This window comes from Mytilus edulis, chromosome 1 (genome assembly GCF_963676685.1).
Source record: "Mytilus edulis chromosome 1, xbMytEdul2.2, whole genome shotgun sequence".
NCBI classification, from domain to species: domain Eukaryota; kingdom Metazoa; phylum Mollusca; class Bivalvia; order Mytilida; family Mytilidae; genus Mytilus; species Mytilus edulis.
In genome coordinates, this window is record NC_092344.1 from 3,632,821 (window position 1) to 3,654,412 (window position 21,592).

General features: G+C 33.8%; 2 protein-coding genes across 7 annotated transcripts in view; one reads left to right on the forward strand and one right to left on the reverse strand.

Annotated features, from left to right (window-relative positions):
• LOC139522104 (ankyrin repeat domain-containing protein 6-like) lies at positions 1 to 10,069 on the reverse strand. 2 transcript variants are annotated; one of them, XM_071315808.1, is made up of 5 exons: positions 9,952 to 10,069; positions 7,336 to 7,477; positions 5,115 to 5,266; positions 4,640 to 4,839; positions 1 to 4,343 (listed from the first exon to the last, which is right to left on the reverse strand). In XM_071315808.1, exons 2-5 carry the CDS (start codon positions 7,475 to 7,477, stop codon positions 3,833 to 3,835), a joined length of 1,005 nt encoding a protein of 334 aa, XP_071171909.1. In that variant the 5' UTR covers positions 9,952 to 10,069; the 3' UTR covers positions 1 to 3,832. The 2 variants fall into 2 exon arrangements, with proteins under 2 accessions (XP_071171909.1, XP_071171910.1); XM_071315809.1 differs by lacking the exon at positions 9,952 to 10,069 and adding an exon at positions 9,073 to 9,131 and having other exon boundaries at positions 3,707 to 4,343.
• LOC139522053 (isocitrate dehydrogenase [NAD] subunit gamma, mitochondrial-like) overlaps positions 10,066 to 21,592 on the forward strand; it is a 23,408-nt gene continuing 11,881 nt past the window's right edge. For 4 of the 5 annotated variants that reach the window (XR_011664247.1, XM_071315807.1, XM_071315804.1 and 1 more), the window contains exons 1-4: positions 10,079 to 10,201; positions 12,051 to 12,101; positions 14,213 to 14,307; positions 14,976 to 15,091. Coding sequence is in view for 4 of the 5 variants with exons in the window: in XM_071315807.1 (XP_071171908.1) it covers positions 10,130 to 10,201; positions 12,051 to 12,101; positions 14,213 to 14,307; positions 14,976 to 15,091 (334 nt within the window). In the remaining variant the exon portion in view is untranslated. Of the gene's footprint in view, positions 10,202 to 12,050; positions 12,102 to 14,212; positions 14,308 to 14,975; positions 15,092 to 21,592 lie in introns of all 5 variants that reach the window. The other variant, XM_071315806.1, reaches the window with a different exon arrangement.

Sequence of the window (21,592 nt, forward strand, 5' to 3'; positions counted from 1 at the left end):
TTTATCAATTTTCAGTAACTTTATTCACAATATTCTCTTCTCTATCTCACCACTTAAAGGCAATAGAAATCCATGAAAACAAAAACATTCAACAACAAAATCAACAAATAACAAAAACTATAATAAATAATAATTAATGACACTAAAGAAATAAAGATGTTAAAAAAGTGTAAGAATCAATGAAATATTTAAAATGACCAATGATGACAAAAAGCACCTGTTACTTTTAATAGCATATAATACAATTAACCATTTATAATACACCTGTCTAAACAATTAGCCCTTTAAAATCTCATAAGTAATAAAACATTATTGAGAGAAGAAGCATTTACAGACTATACAAATGACAAAATAATTCATGTAACTAGTGAAAATAACAACATTAATAACTCTGTATTTTGACAAATTAATTCTAGAACTATGAAGGTTCAATTCAAAGTCAGGACTTTCAAGAATGTATCTATAATGGTTTTAATGTCAGTTTCTAATGATTAAATTACTAAGTTCCTGTATTAAAGTTAAACTCAGGACAAAAATATCTTAAAAACTAATGGAGGGGCGTCTTAAAAAAAAATCAAGCAAGAATAAGTTATTTCAAAATATCAACTAAAGCAACTTAACTTATAAGTCTATAGATATAGCACAAAATAACAAAATTATATTATTAAAAGTCACATATCCCTGGACAGACAATCTTCATATAAATAGGGTATAGGTGAGTTTTAAAGTTATATAAGTAGATTATAAGGACAGAATAAAATGCAAAAATATCCTTTTTTAAAAATGCCGCATTTCCTGTGATTCACATTACATTTCAATGAAAAAGTCACATTAAAACCCAAAAATTGACACAGAAGCTGGCAATATGTCTAACATTTGATTTATTTCTATAAAAACTATACAGAACATACAGGGTCTGATTCTACTGAAATAGATAATGGGTTGGTATCTTCAGTGTAATACATTTATTGATGCTCAAAATTCTCAAACAAGAAAATTTTATACTTTAACTTAACTCAATCGTTTTTTTCTTCATTTGATACTGCTATCAAGCATGTGACGTTCTACTGGTTGACACTGGCCATAGAATCCGAAGAAAACATAACAAAGTGTTAACCTACCTGCTTATTAACAGACAGGGCATAAAAACAATAATTTTAGTAATACATGTATTTCATTAATTACTTAACATACCTATCACTGAATACAATTCTATTAATCTTTAGTAAGATGTCTTCACTTAAGAGAAGCCAAACTATGTGCTTATATTCTTCCTGTTTGAACTAAATACCTGATACCATATATAATTTAAAGCAAACGTAACTACATGATCATATTCACATGATTCACTTGCAACTAAGTGAAACTGTTGAAAAGGACTAAAACATGTTTCATATTAATGTAAGAAGACTAAAACTTTGTATGAGAATAATAACTAGAAGAAGAAGAAGAAATCCTACAAATGTCTCCCAATGTCAAAGAGGCCACATAAAACAAAAAAACCCAGAAGAATTGGATAACATGAAACAGTTGTTCTCCCTTCTTTGAATGGAAGATATTTATACAAAATATAACTTTGAATTGAAACAAGAGTGCACACACTGAAATGTTTCGCCTTCTTTACTATCAATGATATTATGTTGATAGTCCTAAATATAAAGCTTTACAACTATCACATAAATTTAACATGATCAAAGAAAATGAGGTCAAGGTCATATAAACCAAACAAGAAATACATGTACACCTCACAATCATTCAATACACTATGACTAAATATAGTTGACCTATTGCTGATAGTCTGTAAGAAACAGACTTAACCATGAAAACTAAACATTGACCAATGAACCATGAAAATGAGGTCAAGGCCAGATGAACCATTCCAGGCAGACATGTACAATATATAACATTTCTATGCACCAAATATAGTTGTCCTATTACATATACATGTAGTATAAGAAAAAAAAACCAAAACTCAAAAACTAAACTTTGACCACTGAACCATGAAAATGAGGTCAAGGTCAGATCACACCTGACATCAAGACATGTACACCTTACAATCATTCCATACACCTAATATAGTAGACCTATTGCATACAGTATAAGAAAAACACAACAAAACACAAAAACCTAACTATAACCAATGAACCATGAAAATGGGGTCAAGGTCAGATGACCCCTGCCAGTTGGACATGTACACCTTACAGTCCTTCCATACACGAATATACTAGACCTATTGCTAATAGTACTTAAGATTTGGTCTTAACCACCAAGACTTAACCTTGATCACTAATGCATGAAATGAGGTTGAGGTCAAGTGAAAACTGTCTGATATGCATGAGGAACTTGCAAGGTATGCATATACCAAATATAGTTATCCAATTACTCATAATAAGAGAGAAATTAACATTACAAAAATTCTTAACTTTTTTATCAAGTAGTCACTGAACCATGAAAATGAGGTCAAGGACCATGGACATGTGACAGACGGAAACTTTGTAACATGAAGCATCTATGTACAAAGTATGAAGCATCCAGAATAAAATGACATTCATAATAATTTATCTCAACCAAAAAAGTACTACATATTATTAAAGTTTAAAGCTTACCAAACTATATATGATCTTATTCACTTAAAATAAATACAAAATATCACAAAATGGAAACACAGAATGACATTATAACTATTTAATGACATTGTAACAATTTTATGACATTGTAACTGTTTAATGACATTGTAGCTGTTTAATGACACCTAACTGTTTATATATATATATTTCATACCAATATTTATATTCTGTAACATTGTGACATAAACACTAGTATAAAATTCATCCATATGTAATATGTATCTTCCAAATTAATTGAATTTGGACAATGATAAAAGGTCTTTCTAATCAATTGCAAATAAAAATATATTTGGTTAAGGCTAATTCAAGCCATTGACAGGTTACCTCAAAGAGAGGAAACTTGACCTTGACTTGACAAAAATTGACAGGGGTAACACTTAATGACTCATTGGCTTACAGCAGAAATATTTATAAACATGCAGACAGAAATTGAGAATTTAGAAAATATATCAGAAGATGACTTTATAAAAACTAAATATAATATATTATTGCATAGCAATATAATATTCCTATAGAAAGTAACCAAAAGTTAGAGTGCAATAAATTCCAATATTGCACTAGTGCAATAAATCTTCAAAATTCATGACGTCATCAACGACAAAATCTTAGCTTAAACCAACTTTTACTTTTAAATATTATATTGCTATACAATAAAAGGGTTATTGCATGAATATTGGGGAATATTGTCCCTCTCAGAACATATATTGCTCTCGCAAGCTCGTGCAATATAAAATTCTACTCGGGACAATATATTCCCCAATAATCATGCAATAACCCTATAATACTATTTTTTTTTCACTGATTTTTTTATTGTCTGAATGTAGCGAAACACTGATAAAAAGTAAAATCACAAAAATACTGAACTTAGAGAGAAAAATCAATTCGGAAAGTCCATAATCACATGGCAAAATCAAATAACAAAACGCATCAAAAAAGGAATGGACAAGAACTGTCATATTCCTGACTTGGTAAACTGTGTCTTTAAAATATTACATCACTGATTACAATTACATATAAATGATAATTACACACCCATACCATACAAGATGTACAATAACAAAATGTTAGAGTAAGTTCAGTAAGGGCCCTGATGAAAAGACTTCTCAGAATGTGATAATGTTTAAAAGAACTTATCGAACCTACATGTTGTATTGATTTTCAGTGAAAGCCCAATGCTATATAAGATATTTAAAACTAAAATCTAATTAATAAATAACATCTATCAGGATCCATTCTTTAAGTGTCTTTGGTAATGCTAATCCAGGAACGACTTCATTCATATTATTATTTAATAACCGTCTAATGTAAATGCGACAATGTTCCTTTAGGGAGCATGGATTACTGCACCTGTTATATACATAGTCCAACAATTCTGGATGTCGTTCCTCCATTTTGATGTATATATGTTGCCTAAATGATTTATCTTCACTGGCATTGTATCCCTCTGATAGAAGATATTTAACCATAGTGGGGTTATAGTTTGTACATGCCAGACTAAGTGGTGACAGATAGGAGGAGGAATACATTTTGCAACCAGCTAAAATTAAAGTTTTCACATGGTCAATTTTCCCTTCCTGAACAGCTAGAAGATAAGGTGTTTCACCAATTTGGTTCTTTTTATGAATGCTTGCTCCAGCTGCTATTAAACTTTTAACTATCCTAAAGTCATTAACTTGAACTGCATAGTGCAGAGCTGTTTCACCTTCAAATGTTGGACTGCAATGACACAGAAAAGATGGATACACATTTTCGTTTAGTTTATATCTCTTTAAAATATGTGAGCATTGCAACCCTAAATGACCAGGTCATTTGCACAAGACTTTTTTTCAATAAAAACAAAGTAAAAGCAAGAAACTATTAACATTTAACAATCGCACAAAAGCAAGAAATGAATGTAACACTAAGAGATATTTTAATTATCCTCTACATTTTAGTCTAATCTTGCTGCTTATTTCTTTTAGTGTAGAGAAAAGTTTTGTAATTGAGATTTTAAAGCACACTGTCACACTTACATGTCTATGGCTACATTCTTTTGAATCAACAGATCAACAACTTCTTTTTGTTCTGATAGAACAGCTAACTGTAAGGCGGTCTGTTTTGTGATACTATTTTTAGAATTGATATCCACTCCTGCTTTCAGTAGCACTTCTACAGCCTCTAGTCTACCATATACTACAGCTTCATGTATTGGTCTATCACCAAAGACTGTTGGCTAAAATTGGAATTTAATATAAAATCTTAGATTCTAGGTACATGTACCACTATTTAGCCCATGTTTAATTCATAACTAAAATCCTTTAATATACATGATGTAGATAAAAACATCAACTTTTGCAACTTTAGCTTAGATATTTCTTATTTTTTTGTGACTTTAAATAGCTATCCTTTTAATGTGTTACCAAACCTTTCCTGGTCTTTGGTTTAGCTCTTCTTTTCTATGTGGGTTCGGGTCAATTGGATTAAGTACTATATACATAATCTATTTACCCTATTTAGATTACAGCCAGCCTTGAAGAGTTCTCTTATTATCTCTGTATTGCCTGATATACAAGCATGAGTTAGAGCAGATCTACCATTCTTATCTTGCCAGTTTGTATCAGCCCCAAGGGACAACAAATGCTGCACTACCTTAACTAATCCTACAAATATAAAAGTGTAGCCAATTAGATAGGAAACATGAATAAAGAAGGTATGGTAACAACCATAAAATGGACCTTTAAATAAAAAGTTTAACAAAACAAGACAAATTATTACAAGTTTACCATAATAACCAACAGACAAACTTATGCACAATAACAGGTTTCTGTACTGTCTTCTCTAATGAAAAAACCTATACCATATCGAGGAAATAATTTTTCTTAAACAGTGGCTGTTTTGAATTTGGTTTTGCATGTATTTTTTTCTAGTTACAATCCTTTTGTTTCTTTTATGGTGGTGGTTGTATCATACTCATTTTGATCATAAGTTTTTTTTATATCTTTTTATATAAGCAGTAGTACAAATGCACAATTCAAGTAGGTGGTAATGTTAGCCTTAAACAAATCATCAGTACCTCTGCACATACTGTAAACATGCATGAAGACTTATTTGAAGCTGAGATTCATTTTTACGTAATTTAGAAAAGCCTTTGAGATGATGCTACTCAAGGTAAAAAAAAAAATTTTCACACAAAAAGCTCTTCATATTCTTTTAACACGTTCTTTGCATACATTTTAAACTCCACAGTTTTGACATCTTTATTTCATGGTCCTCTGTTCTCCATATCTGCACAAATGGTTCTTCTACTTCTAGGTACAGAACCGGATCAAAATAACTGAATGTATTATGTTTATGAAAACTGTGCGCAGTGTCTGACAAAACATAAAAAGTTTCCTCTTGGCTATTTACATTTAAAACGTTCTTTATATATATATGCAAATAAAACTATGTACAGGATGTTACTGTCTAGGCTTTAGCAAAGCATGCCTTCAGGGCAGCTCTGAATCCTTTGACTGTACTTGTGTCTGCTGATGTTGACAGTTGGTTCCAGTCCCAGATGGTCCTTGGAATGAAGGATTGGCCGAAGGCCTCTGTTGTGGCCCTTTCTTGGTAGAATCGGTTTTGACCTCTGGTCCGGTTATCTTTGGCGTCAGATATTGGAGCCAATCTATGTTGATTAGATCGTATTGTATTTTGAACAGCATGCATAGCCTATTTTGTTTCCTGTGGTCTTGAAGGCTTTTCCATTTTAATGATTTTACCATATTTGTTACACAGCCAGGTGTGCGGTCTGTATAGTTGTTGTTTACGAATCTGACTGTTCTTTTTTGTACTTGATCAATTGCCTTTATTTAAATCTGTTTTGTTGGGTCCCATACCACGATGCATATTCAACTGAAGGTCTTACTATTATAAGTTATATGGTTCGCTACTGACCCCATACGGATCCATAGAGGGTTAGTAAAATTCATAGGGGGTCAGTAGTTAACCGTATGACGAATTTATCGCACGCTGGACTTTTTCTGCTGCGTTATGTTGAAAAATAAACAATGAAACACAACAACATCAATAGATGACGTCACCATTAACGCGTCATGAACCCCCTATGAAATCTATTAACCCCATACGGTCTCATAGGGGGTAACCACGTGACGCCGTTAAACCAATCACAACGTGATATGTTACCCGTGGTGCGATAATGTTGAATATGGTGCTGCTTAACCATTTTAGAGCCGTCTTTTAAGTTCCTTTTTATGAAACCTAAGAGATTTGTTGCCTTTACCCACTATGTTGTTTCAGCTTAGTCACTACTTAAAAATTGAAACATGTCCTATATCACTGCAGTTTTGTTAACTACTTTTGTGTTCCTCACTTTCAGGCATATAACATGTATATATTTTTTCAATAATTTTAAGTTTCAAAGGTTTCCAATTAGTATTGCCTTGCCTTGACACTATGCCTTACCTAATAATCCTATATTTACATTGTATTAGTATATATATAGTGTATAAACCTTAACCAAGGTAAAAAAATAATGGCAAGAAGGCCTAGGTCAAAGGCAAAGTTTTTATGATCATGTACCTTAATCATTGTGTTAATGTTCCTAAATACAATATGACATAAATAATTGTAATCTAAATTTGAAAGTTGAAGCCAGTTTTATAAGTATAGTGACTAGACAAAAGTTATAAACAAAGTAAAAACTACACAAACCTTCAATAAAACTTACCTAGCTTTGTAGACAATATAAGTGGTGTACAGTCTTTGTATGCTATTGAGTTGACATCGTATCCTGGACAAATCATAAGAGAAATAGCTCGGTCTATATCATTTCTTTTCAGAGCTGAGATAAACATCTTGTTCACTGCCATCTAACAAAAGAAGTTTGAACCCATAACCGGTGTTATCTTTATATGTGATCATAAACATAAATAAACAATTTTCAATTAATTTCATTTTATATATAATCAAACTTAAATATAAGCATAAGGTTATGTAAGCAAAGCTTACAAAAGATAGCCTATACAATTATTGCTAGCAAAGGGGAAACAACAAGTGTTTATTATATTTAAGCGATGTGTTTCAAATTATGGGAAACTTTTGGAACGATATGCTTGCTCAACAGTATATGGTTAATCAATTTCTTTGACTTCCATCAACTACAAAAATAGAGCTGAGGTGCGACAAACTTCAAAATTAATACATCTTACAAAAATAAAAAATAAAAATATTTTGAATAATCATTAGACTTATACATAATGACATATATAGCACTTACTTTTGCTTTGCAGTAAAAAATCATTTTTAAAGTAAGCATGCATTGGATTTATCTGAGACATTTATATCAAAACTTTCTAATTGGCTTATGAATGCGCAAAATAAAAAATAAAAATATTTTGAATAATCATTAGACTTATACATATATCATGTATATTTAGCACTTACTTTTGCTTTGCAGTAAAAAATCGTTTTTAAAGTAAGCATGCATTGGATTTATCTGAGATATTTATATCAAAACTTTCTAATTGGCTTTTGAATGTGCAAAAATTGTCTTAGAAAATGTTACAAAAAACAAGACTTTTTCTTTAAATTTTCCTATCATGCTTTTCAGTGAGAGTTTTTTTCATCTTTAAATCATTTTTTTGAAATAAAATGAATATCTAGAGTAAGCTCAAATACATCATAAACATTAATAAATGCCATAAAACTGGAGGGTAAAATTCTCATTTACAAAACTTTGAACATTTGTTGAACCCCACCACATTTTTTACTCTCTTACCTGCAATTAATGTGACAAAAATGACCTGCAAATTGAAAACTTAAAGACATAGTCATACTTCAATGAACTGCTCAAAAGATATGACCAAAATGTTTCGCTGTTCAGTGTGCAGATTTACAATGTTTACCCAAAAATGAGAAATATGAAATTTGTAGATGTAGTAGCTGACCTGTGCCTAAATTTTTATTTTTGAAGATTTTGATGCATCAGGCTATTTTTTTTTTTAAATGACGCTAATTTGATAATTATTTCGAACCTCAGACAAACCCTGATGAGAATTTGAAGTCACAGTTAAAATTAAACTAATTTGACGCTTATGGTAGCAGAAAATGACCATTTGACAATTGTAGGTAATGGAGAGTCGTAATGGGGGTACCTTCATGACTAATAACAGTAAAACTTCTTGCCAAATGACGTAAAGGTAATTTTTGGTGTATGCGATAAAATGTACACTTTCTTTCAGACAATAAAAATATCGACTGATTTTGAAGAATCACGTTAATTTTTTTCCCAAATTGATGGTAACGATAATTATTTAAGACCTCTGATGAATCATGATAAGGATATTTTGACGAATCACAGTAAAATTTAAAACAATTTGATGCTAACGGTAGCTGAAATGACGTCTGACGTTAAAGGGCATTACTACCCTCTTTGCTTTCAGTTCCATTTATGTAATTCATTTACCTATATTTCATATGAGCAGTGGTTTCCCTCCCATTTATTTGGATAGTTTCAGATTTGATATTGGTATGTTCGAGCATTTTATCTAAATATGATCAAATATAACGTGACGGTACCCAAATTGCACCTATTTTGACAGTTTTTTCACCAACGTTTTTTTATGATCAAGAAAAAAATGTCCATACCGTGTTTATTTTGTAGCCCTACCCTTCTTTATTGTATAGGTACACCGATTTAATTTTGAATCCATATTGAGTCATACAAAAATGGGTTTAAATCAACCTCCAAACTATCCATGAGTCTGTAATGAGGAGTACCCAAATTGCATCCATGCTTAAATTCACAGCGTCAAAAGTCTAATAACCGAGCTTTTGTTTAATTTCTTCAAATATTTTGAACAATTGGATATTAGTCCATGCTTACTCTTCATATTTTACGAAATGGATACTTATAATATATTGTATTTGCTTATTTTAAAAAGATGACGTTTTGATGACGTTGCATGGTGACGTTTTCGTACATTTTGCTTTTTTCAGTAAACAGTCCATCTGTTGATAAATACTGTGAACGTTTTGTGTATATCTAAATATGTTTACCTATGTTGAAAGACGTGCATAGTATCAAATCATAAAAATACAAATTGTTTAGTTTCTAGGAAATCTTGTAAGATTTCCGTTGCTATTTTTTCTAAATAGGTGCAATTTGGGTACTCGGTGCAATTTGGGTACCCTTACGTTAAACATTTATTTATTAAGAATCCGGATACATTTCATTTCCATTCCGTCTATATTCTCAGGAAAATGAAAATTGAACAAATAATTGGTGATGTCATGAATCTTTGTGTGTTGCATTAGTTATCATAAAGCTTTATTATATAACAACCTTCAAAAGGACAGCTCATTCTTTTTTCAACAACTGTTTAAAAGGTTTTCGTTCTTGATTTCTTTGCAAATAGAAAAAAATTCTGTATCCCAATCCGCTGCCCCAATTTTTATTGACTTCCGGTTAAGTTGAAGGTCATTGTTCACTTCCGGCTGATTTTTCTCTGAAGTGTGCAATAATGCAGCGGTCACTTGCAAAAAGCCTGCCAAGGCTATTAAATTTGGCTAAAGCAGATATCACCAAATGTTCGGTAAATATCCATTGTTACACTGTAATATACCAAGTCATATATAGATGTTACAGTCCTCACGGAATAGGCATAATTTTAAACGACCTCCCGACGTCGTCTGCTGTAAAACAGATAATTTGTTTTAGTCTTTTTTATTGTTTCATTTACAAAGAATTTTATGTTCTGAACATAAGAAATAAATATTTTAAATATGTAGTTTCCATATATATTCATCAGAAACATAAAAAAATCTAAAAACATATTTTTATTTGTGAGAGACTTCCCCATCATGGTCATGTAAATGCGAGTATCTGTATTATACTAAACGGTAACAAATCTTGACAAATGACTTAATGGTGCATGACGATAAATGCATAATTTCTTTTATACAATAAAAAAATTGACTTGTTTTGATAATATCACGTTATTTTTTTATAATTATTTGAGACCTCTGACGAATCAAAAGAAGGATATTTTGTTTAATCACTTTAAAATTTTAACTTATTTTAACTTATTTGACGCTAAGAATAGTCCAAAATTACTATTTGACGATAAAGAGCAATACTACCCTACCTTATCACTGGCTCTGCTTCAGATGAGGGTAGTAATGCCCTTTACCGCCAGGCATCAAACGGTCATATTCGGCTACTGTTAGTGTCAAATTAGTAAGAATTTTAGTGTGATTCTTCAAAATATTGTTGTCATGATTCATCTGGGGTCTCAAATAATTATCATTACCATCATTTTTGGGAAAATATTAACGTGATTCGTCAAAATTAATTGATTGTTTTATCGTCTTAAAAAGGGGATGTGTACATTTTATCGTCATGCAACAAAAATAATCGTTAACGTCATTTGGCAATTTTTTTTACTGTTATTCGTCATGAAGGTACCCCCATTACCACCCTCTCAGATGTGCTTGTCCTACATCTCCAAATAATTATGACATCTTGAAAGGCTATTTTCATTTTTTCTGTGACGTTTAAAATCAAGAAAGGCTTTTTTCATTTTTTTCTGTGATGTCTAAAAAGCCTAATTATGCTAATTGTCACAGAAAAATCAAATAAAATAGCCTTTCATGATGTCATTATTTTATATTTGGACTTCAAATGCACTTGTATCTATCAATATACACCTTATCAATATTTCTCCCTCAGTACTGGAAATGATAGTTTCTCATATTTTTTTACCTTACAATAGAAAATTTTAAACATCACAAAGGAAAAATTGTTGTTGTACATGTTGTATGAGGTCAAAAGTTCAAGTGTCTCAGATTCCCAAATATTGTAAAGGTTTATGGGAAGGTTGACTATTTATGGCTTCTTCAAAGCAGTTACAGGAAACCATCAACATACAAATGTACTGAGGTTTCCTTTCTAGCTCCTATTATTCATTGAAAGTTGACCTTCCCATTGATAGAAACAGGTGCCTGTACTGCCCACCCTCATTGACATTCCATAATACATGTATTCATACAGATACAATAAGATTTGCTTATATTAAGACAAACAGTTGCCTACAAAAAAATATCAAAAAAAGAAAACTGACTGAAAAATAAATTTGCAGTGATGCAAATCTAGCATGTCTAGTTTTGAATATGTGTATTGGTTTAACACAGAGAATTGTTGTATGGAACAAAGTTCGGGCTATCATGGCTATAGGAAAATTTCAAATCAACCAAGTTCAAGACAACAAGAGTATGTATTTGCAATACTTACATTAAGGAAACAACCAATTATAATAAATGTCTAATTATTCAGATTATTAAACATATATATAGGTAAATTTATTGAAGATTAATTGCAGCAGCTGAATGTGAAAACAATGCATTTCAGGAATGTCAAATATATCAAAGTTACTCTAACTTCAGATTAATGGAACACAAGTTGTCAACTACTCTCAGAAACAAACAGAACCAAAGGTATTTATGTATAAACTTAATTTAGAATATTCAGTTATGTTCTCATTATTAGCATTTATTTATATATGTATTAAACTGATGATAGTACAAATGTAATGAGTATTATTTTTTTCAAAATTTAAGATTGCGATCCATTATGATATTAATCATGATTATGATCAAAGAATGGTAAACTCTTTTTTCCCCTAATATTTCAATTTATTTATTCCTGTAACTTACTGCGTTTGATAATGCATACAATTAAGAAATAAGGAAATGTTAGTTTACAGCTTATTAAGACTACATGTAATAAATAAGCAAGCATTCCATTATTAGCAACATAGTTTATATGATCATATCATTACTAACTTTGATCATCATAAAATTGAGAAAGGAAATGGGGAATGTGTCAAAGCGACAACAACCCGACCATAGAGCAGACAACAGCCGACGGTTACCAATGGGTCTTCAATGTAGTGAGAATTCCGCACCCGTAGGTGTCCTTCAGCTGGCCCCTAAAAATGTGTATACTAGTACAGTGATAATGGACGTCATACTAAACTCTGAATTATACACAAGAAACTAAAATTAAAAATCATACAAGACTAACAAAGGCCAGAGGCTCCTGACTTAGGACAGGCGCAAAATTGCGGCGGGGTTAAACATGTTTATGAGATCTCAACCCTCCCCCTATACCTCTAGCCAATGTAGAAAAGTAAACACATAACAATATGCACATTAAAACTATCATGACTATTTTGTAAAGGTCAATTCTGGCACCTCAATACCTAAGTTTATATAAGGTTAATAGTATATGGTCAGATCTTGCATACCTGTCAACCTCTGAAAATGAAAAGTCAGGTCATGACCTGCATTGAGAAAAAAAATCTCAGGTCATAACGCGTACGACATTTTGCGGGCTCAATTGAAGAACAAAAATATGTTTACATATAATTTATATAGTCAATATGTATATGAAACAGTTAGAACATGTATACAAGTTTATTTCAGACTATTGTTATATTCCATAGTAGCAGACTTGGCATTCTTTAAAAGAACTGCACTTGGTTTCAGTTCATAGCAATGCAAATGTGTATTCATTTTACAAGAAAGAAGAGCACACAGTGTATCCTTATTAAGATCAGCCCTAAACTCTGTAGCTATTTTCTTTACTAAAGAAAATGCCCTCTCACTGTCTGCATTGCTGTTTGGCAAAACCAGTAATGTTTTAGCAAGTTTTGACAAAACAAAAAATCTTGGCTTGTTTTCAACTACCACTTTATTATTTTCAACTGAAAGGGCCCTCTTTACTATTTGGGTGGTTATAGTTTTTACCACAGGAATAACCTGAAGCTATTTCACTGTCAGAGAACATTAATTTACACATTTTTGTGAAATGGTCAGTTACTGCAAACGAAAGGTTGTGCTCAGCCACAAAGTACGAAAATAAAGTTTCTGCATTAGTTACTTTATCAGCCAAAACACTTTTGGTCTTTGTGAAGAAAGATGCCATGCCCTTAGATTCTGCCTGAGATTTTTCCAACTTTGAATGAGTCATTGTTTTAGAATGTCTGACAAGATCATTTCTTGCCCCTGCGCTAACATTGATATGTGAATTACAAAGTGTGCAATAAGCATCATTCTGGCTCCTTTCACTTGGTTTAACCCATTTAAATTCTGATTCCCAACATTTACTGTATGAACATGAATACTTTTTCCTTTTACTTGGTGTGGAACAAGCTGGCCCAGACAGGGACCGCTTTCTTTCCGACATAATTTTGAAATGACAAACTATTTTTTAATTTAATTAACTGAATAATACTCACTAAAAAACTAATCCTACCTTGAAAAGGTAAACAGTCCTACATTTTGACTTTTGGTTACATTGAAAAAGACCGATAAAACCGAAGGTCGTATTACTTCTAAATACCGGAAACAATTCCGGTCAGAAATCCGGGTGTAACGGGTAATGTTAGAAATTCCCGGGACCCCCCGGGTAAAGAAAAACTCCCGGGTGAGAGGTGAAAATAACGGGTGTCACCCGCAAAAAACGGGTGAGTTGACAGGTATGATCTTGCAATTGGTACTGTAATTTCTGAATTACCATGTGAAGTATATAATTTTCTTTTTAGAACTTGTCACGATATGGAGGAAGAAATACAGTAACACTTTTAACAGGCGATGGAGTAGGCCCAGAATTAATGTCTCATGTACAGGAAGTCTTTAGGTATATATTTATAAGAAGAAGTGGTTTTTGTGCCAATGAGACAACTTTCCATCCAAATTAAAAAAATAAACCATTAGACTTTTTTTTTATGCAAATAATTTTTAGGGTTTTCCATATTCAAAGATTATTTTTTTCTATCTGTGTATTGGAAAGTTAGTCAGCACTTAAACTACAGTTTGCATTGCATTAATTGGAATGGAGCCAAATCTTATAGAATTGCATATATTATGTATAGGAGCTGCATCTGATAGAAATCAACCTTATGCAAATGAATATCAATACATTTTCCGTATAAAAAAATCTCTATGGAAAGTCTGTAAATGTTTGAAAATTGAGCTGTTATGGCTCACTATGGCTGTTATATTTTGTTTCTTAATTTTGTATTTGAATGTTGCTAAATGATTCAAAGTCTTTTTTTACGTATATTATACATGCACTTGCAAATGGTGGATTTCTATTTGTTGCAGCTCATATATTATCTTGTGGACATCCCATAATGTAAAATTTTGTTGTGTTTTGTTATTAACAGCAAGGAAACAGTCACACACAAATTATCTCCAAAGGTTTTATGCAAAGAACATGAAGAAATTATATTTTTTTAATACTATAAACACGATAAACTTTAATATAAATAGCATTTCTAAACTTAAGGTTTTCGTTTTTATAAGACATGCTGGTGCTCCAATTGATTTTGAAGAAGTAGAGATTAATTCATCAAAAGAAGACCCAGAAACAATGAGAGGGGCTCTGTTATCTGTTCAGAGAAATGGTGTTGCTATTAAAGGTAGGAAGTCATTTGGAAAGAGATATAACTGACACATACTTTACATTCAGAGATTATTCCAATATTATCATAGTATAGAAAAATAAAATAGGATATATATATATATGCCTGATCACAATAAACATTTTAAACTATTTTTGTACCTAAATAGTTTTCTGACATATGTAGCTTATTTATAAGATTAAAACAATACTGGTTTCTATTCTCTTACTATACTAAATGCTTATTTCCACAAAACACAGCTGAAGTTTGAATTTGGGTGTTGTCACTTTTACTTTTGAAGAGTTATATCCCGATTTTGTTTTTTGTCCATGGATTTATGAGTTTTGAACAGCGGTATACTACTGTTGCCTTTATATACCCCTTTACATATGGAAAAAAGGCTGAATTTTTTGTTTCTGTTCTCTAACTTAAGTTTGCCTGAACCAAATGATATGAACCTTATACACAATGCTTATTACCACAAAACTCAAATAAGAATTTGTGTAGTGTCAATTTTACTGTTCTCAGTTATGTCCCTCTATTACGTTATATGAAAGCAGGGGTGTCCATTTTATAAACATTCCATAATTACTTTTACATTATTCAGACATAAACCTGAAATCAAATTTAGATTAAACATTTATTTTCAATTTGCAGATACCCTTTTATATCTATGATAAGTAGTGTTGTCAACGGTTAACCAGTTAACCGTTTGAACGACTGAAAATACTGAATACCAAAAAACACTAACCGGTTAACAGGACTCTTTTTCAATTTTGATAGATTTGATATAAATTTGTATTGAAATCATTAAAAAAGTTATGTTTTCTTTTAAAATTGTAGTTGTGTTAATTAATTTGACAGATCAATTGTCCGGTATATTGATTGCTATTGTTAATCCAAAAATATAAAATTAATTAGAACTTGTCTCTCCGCTCGGGGCAAGATCTTAATGAAACATAATAAGTATACATGTTTTTTAACAGTAACTTTAAATCAGTAATACGATTAAATTTTACGATTTACTTTATTATTTCATTTTTGTTCTTATATTATGTAGACCTACATCTGAATGTGCAATCTCCGTCGTGCAAGGCTTCGTCATACTTAAAAAGAAATGCTAACTCAAAAATTGTGCAATGCAAACCAATATGAATGTAACCGATGTATACTTGATAGTACGAGTAACAGGCTTAATTATTTCAAATTGAAACACTCCACATTATTTTCGGAGACAACAAGAGAAAATGAAAGAATCATCGGTTTTATAGCTATAAATACGTTACCATCATAAATTCTGAGTGTAACCCCAATTGCGTCATAGGTCAGATGGAAAATCCCGACTAAAAATAAACGTACTCTCACTGGTCCGGACATATACCCCTGTTTGCCCATATTCTTCCATTCAATTTCCATCTGCGACATCGGTCACACGTGCACATCAAGTTTTACAGATTCAACAGAGAAGTGTTTAGTTTTTTGAATAGCTTAATTGCTTTTCATATATATTGTGTATTTTATTGGAAATATATTCCCTTGTTTTGTTTAAATTTCTAAACAAATTATTTGTGTTTTTTTTTTTTACTAAAGTAAAATTTATTATGGACTTTAATTTGAATAGTCCGTATGTAAGTATTCCTGGTTCGGACTATCTCTTAGATGGGTCACTACCTTTAAGTCCCCCCCAAACTACCAGTACATTGACCGGAGTTTCGACAATGGTGTCTGGTAATGCTACCTATCCGACCCCTTCACAAGGTTCGGCCATGCATTTTGGGGGGGTACCTACGTCAACTTCGGTGACTCATACTTTATCTAGGCCTGTTAATTCAGCGGGTACTATTAGTTCTGTCCCAGGTACAGCTATGGGCTTGAACTTGCCAGGTTCTTGACCCCCATTATCCTATTGTGGGTATATGCTTCCCAACACGGGCACACAACCTTTACCCTCATGGTCTCAGCCACCTTGGCCACAGTCTTACCCTTATGGTGGGTTTATGCCAAACCAACCTGGTTTTTGGCCTTATAGGGACAATTTCTATTGTCCCCCTTCTGGGGTAGCTACTGCACCACCTTTAGCTCCTGCTCTACCCGTAGCAGTATCTTTGACTTCTGCAGTACCTCCTTCTACCACCTTACCTGACTCTCAAGCTTCTAGTTCTTCTCATGGTACTCAGGTTTCTGATCATGCATCACCTTTGGATGGTTTACAGAAGTTACTTTTGGACTTTGGTGAGTCTTTCAAGGCTGAATTTAGTACTCTATCCAGTCGTATGACTCTACTGGAGAATAGAGTTTCTTCTCATCAACCTTCTCCAGCTAAGTCTGTAGAATGTGATGAGAGGGAGGATGACGAGTTTTCTGTTTCCCCTGGGAGTCATGAAAGGGCTTTCCTCACTGATGAGGATGTTGAAAGTTCTTCTTCTCCCAAGGTATCGAAGACGGCCCCTGAGCCTTCTTCTAAGTCAGCTCAACAACCTCCCACCAAGGAGACTGAGGATCCTCCTTCCTTGAAGGATCTTAGGGATAAGGTGTATACCTTGATGAGGGATGAAGCACATATCCCTTTTGCCTCTCCTTCCAAGCCGAAGAAACCTTCTTCAACTTTTGAAGCTTCCTGTGGTATTTCTCAGGATACTGTGACTTCTCACAATTCTTTTCCTGAATCTGGCCATATGGCTTTTGCTTTACAATTTATTAATGAAGGTATCGCTAATTCTGCTAGTGAAAAGGTTGCTAATAACAATATCTCAGGATTTGGAATGTCATCCTTTTCTGATCAGGTTAAGTACAAGGATTTTGATATCTTTGATTCTTCACTGGGTAGACTTGTTCCCAGTTGTGACAAATCTATGTCATCTTTATTGGGAAAAAAGCCAGTAGATGGTCTTCGTCTCACTCAACCTGTTTGGTCAAAGACTGAGAATCTCCTTCGTAGTGCTTCTCAAGTTCTTGGCACAGCCGAACATTTTCTAGCTGCAACCGGACATTTGCTTAACAGCGAAGATTCGGTTGTTCCAGCAGAAGTACGATCCTTCTTACTTCAACTGGATAAAGCTTTAGGTTCATCTCAGTTGCTTTTAATGGGTTCTATTGCTAATTGCACCCTATCTAAAAGAGCAGAGTTTCTTGAAAACATTTCTATCGCTGAGCCTTTGAAAGATTCTTTACTGAAATCTCCACTCTCTGACAAGATGTTTGGTTTACCCTTACAGCGGGTTCAAGAGGAACTCAGCAAAAACCCTCCTCCAGTCAAAGTTAGTGTACAAGATACTAATGGCAAGAGGTCGGTTAATGCTACATCTAGTTCTACTAGTACTTCTGCTTCAGGTGGTCCTCCTTCTTCTGCTAAGAAAAGGAAGAATAACTACGGCAAACCGCAGAACAAACCCAATAACTCAGGAAAAAGCTCAGGTAAGCCTTCTGGTGGTTTTAAGGGTTCCAAGAAACCTGGGTCTAGTACCTAGGTTCTTGCCCCCTCGTACGTTATTGACAGCTTCCCCAGGGGAAAATTTACAACAAGTTCCTCAAAAATCAATACCAGTAGGGGGGAGGTTAAGTTTTTTCCTAAATCAGTGGAAGAAAATTACCTCAGACTGTTATGTGCTGTCAATAATTCGAGGGGGATTAACACTTCAGTTCAAGAACCAACCTCCTCTGTCTGCAGTTCCAATAAGTTTGTCTCATACTCAAGACCCAGTAAAGTGTCAACTTCTATCAGTAGAAGTGGACACAATGTTACAAAAAGCTGCAATAGAGGAGGTGTCGATCTTAACTCTGTCTCCGAGATTTTATTCCCGTCTTTTTCTGGTACGTTCCAAAGAAGACTGGAGGAATGAGGCCGGTCATAGACCTATCTATTCTGAACAAATTTCTTATTGTTCCCCACTTCAAAATGGAAACAAACAGATCCATCAGGGCTTCAATCCTTCCAGGAATGTGGACTACTTCTCTGGATCTTTCAGACGCGTATTTCCACATTCCCATTTCCCAAACTTACAGGAAATACCTTCGCTTCGTTTGGAACAACAAAGTTTTCCAGTTCAAGGCTCTCCCTTTTGGCCTGTCTACAGCCCCTTTGGCTTTTACCAAAATCATGCAGGCAGCTATAGCTCACCTACATTCCCTGTCTATTCAGATTCATTCCTACCTGGACGATTCCCTTCTCAAGGAATTTTGCCCAATCAAATTGAGGGTTCAGACAGATTTGGTCATCAATTGTTTTCTGTCCCTAGGTTTCCTTATCTCTTGGAAAAGTCAGAGATAATTCCGTCTCAAGACTTTGTTTTCCTGGGAGAACATTTCCTAACCAGTGTAGGCCTAGTCCTCCCACCAGAGGAGAAATTTACAAAACTATGTCAGAAAATACATTTATTCCTGACGGTTCAATCAGTCACAGCACGTCAATTCTTGCCACTTCTGGGTCTATTGAACTCTCTGGCAGATGTAATTCCATTGGGACGACTTCACATTCGTCCGCTTCAGTTTTATCTGCACAAGTTATGGATTGCAGCTTCACAAGAATGGGAAGCATTGATTCCAATCACTCAGCCTTTATTTCCACACCTTCAATGGTGGCTAGTACGGGAAAATGTAATGAGGGGCCTATGTCTGTTCCCTCAAGTTCCCAGTCTAACATTATTCACAGATGCCTCCACCCTCGGTTGGGGAGCATATCTGGAGGGGCTTACAATCTCGGGAGTCTGGAGTCCAGATCTTTTGGAAGAGCATATCAATGTATTGGAAATGAAAGAAGTTCTGTTTGCACTGAATCATTTCCAAATGTCTCTAAAGAATCAGTCTGTCATTCTGGCCACGGACAACACAACAGTTGTAGCTTATCTCAAGAATCAGGGAGGAACTCATTCACCTTCTCTTTATCAGATAGCCAGAGACATTCTCCTTCTGTGTTTTCAACTCCAGGTTCATCTAGTGGTGAGACATATCGCGGGGCACCTCAATATTCTAGCCGACACTATCCAGATCCCTTGCTCCAGTAAACACGGAGTGGGAACTACTTCAAGTAGTTTTCAAAGCTGTGACTCTTCATTGGGGGTCACCTCAGATAGATCTGTTTGCGACCAGTCTCAATCACAAACTTCTAACATTAGTGTCTCCGGTTCCGGATCCAAAATCTTTTGCGGTAGACGCAATGAGCCTATCTTGGAAAGGAATGTTCGGGTACGCCTTCCCTCCTTTCAGGTTTCTCTCCCCAGTACTTCAGAAAATAGCAGGGGAAAATTGCAAGATCATAGTTATTGCTCCAGCATGGCCAAAACAGTCTTGGTTTCCAGACCTTCTGCGCCTTTCATGTGCTTGTCCTCTAGTTCTACCTCTGAGACCAGACCTTCTGTCTCAAATCAGGGGCAAGGTTCTTTATCAAAATCCAGAAAAACTTCATCTACACGCCTGGCTTCTCTCAGGGTTAGCCTCAGAAAGAGAGGTTTTTCTGAAGGAGCAACCAAGCATCTCACAAAGTCTGTCAGAGACTCCACTAGCATTGTCTATGATGCAAAATGGTCAATCTTCTCAGATTGGTGTAGTGAGCGGGAAATTGATCCTTTCCAAGTCACTGTACAACAATTAGCAGACTTTCTAGTTTTTCTTTTTGAATCCAAAGGATTATGTCCCTCTACTATTAAGGGATATAGATCAGCTATCTCAAGAACTATTCATATTTCTGGTGGCCCAGATTTTGGAATCAATGAGCATATTTCTCTTTTGGTTCGTAGTTTTAGTCTTGAAAGACCAAGACAAAAAACTTTAGTTCCTAAGTGGGACCTTGGACTAGTTTTATCCTTTTTAAAACTTCCTCCTTTTGAACCAGCAGAAACAATAGATTTAAGGTTTCTTTCCTATAAATGCTGTTTTCTTTTAGCTTTGGCTTCTGGACGGAGAAGGAGTGAAATCCATGCCTTCTCTATTTCTGATGCTTGCCTTCGATTTAACAGGGATAAATCTTCTGTTACTCTTTTAACGGATCCTGCTTTTTTGGCAAAGAATCAGATTCCAGATAAGGGTGCAGAACCAGTTGTGATTCCTGCACTCCCTAGCGATTCTATTTCTGTACTTTTATGTCCAGTAAGAATCCTTTCTATTTATCTGGAAAGAACGTATAGTTTACGTTCTGTTTCTAACTCAAGACTCTTTATTCCTATTAAAAAAGGAATCTCAGATCTTTCTGTTAAAACTATTTCTACTTGGATATGCAAATGCATATCTTTAGCTTATGGTTCTTCTAAGGCAGAACTTTTAAATAGTTTTAATGTTAAAGCCCATGATGTTAGGGGTATCTCTACATCCTGGGCTCTGTTTAACAGTGCATCTTTAGAAGAGGTACTGTCTGCAGGTTTCTGGAGAAATGAGAACTCTTTTATATCTCACTACCTCCAATCTATAGCTACTTTTGCCAAGAGTTTATACTCTCTTGGACCTATAGTTTCAGCACAAAGATTGAACTTTCCTCCTGTTTCTTCTGTTACAGGGGATTCAGCTTTACGTTAGATTCTGTTACTCAGA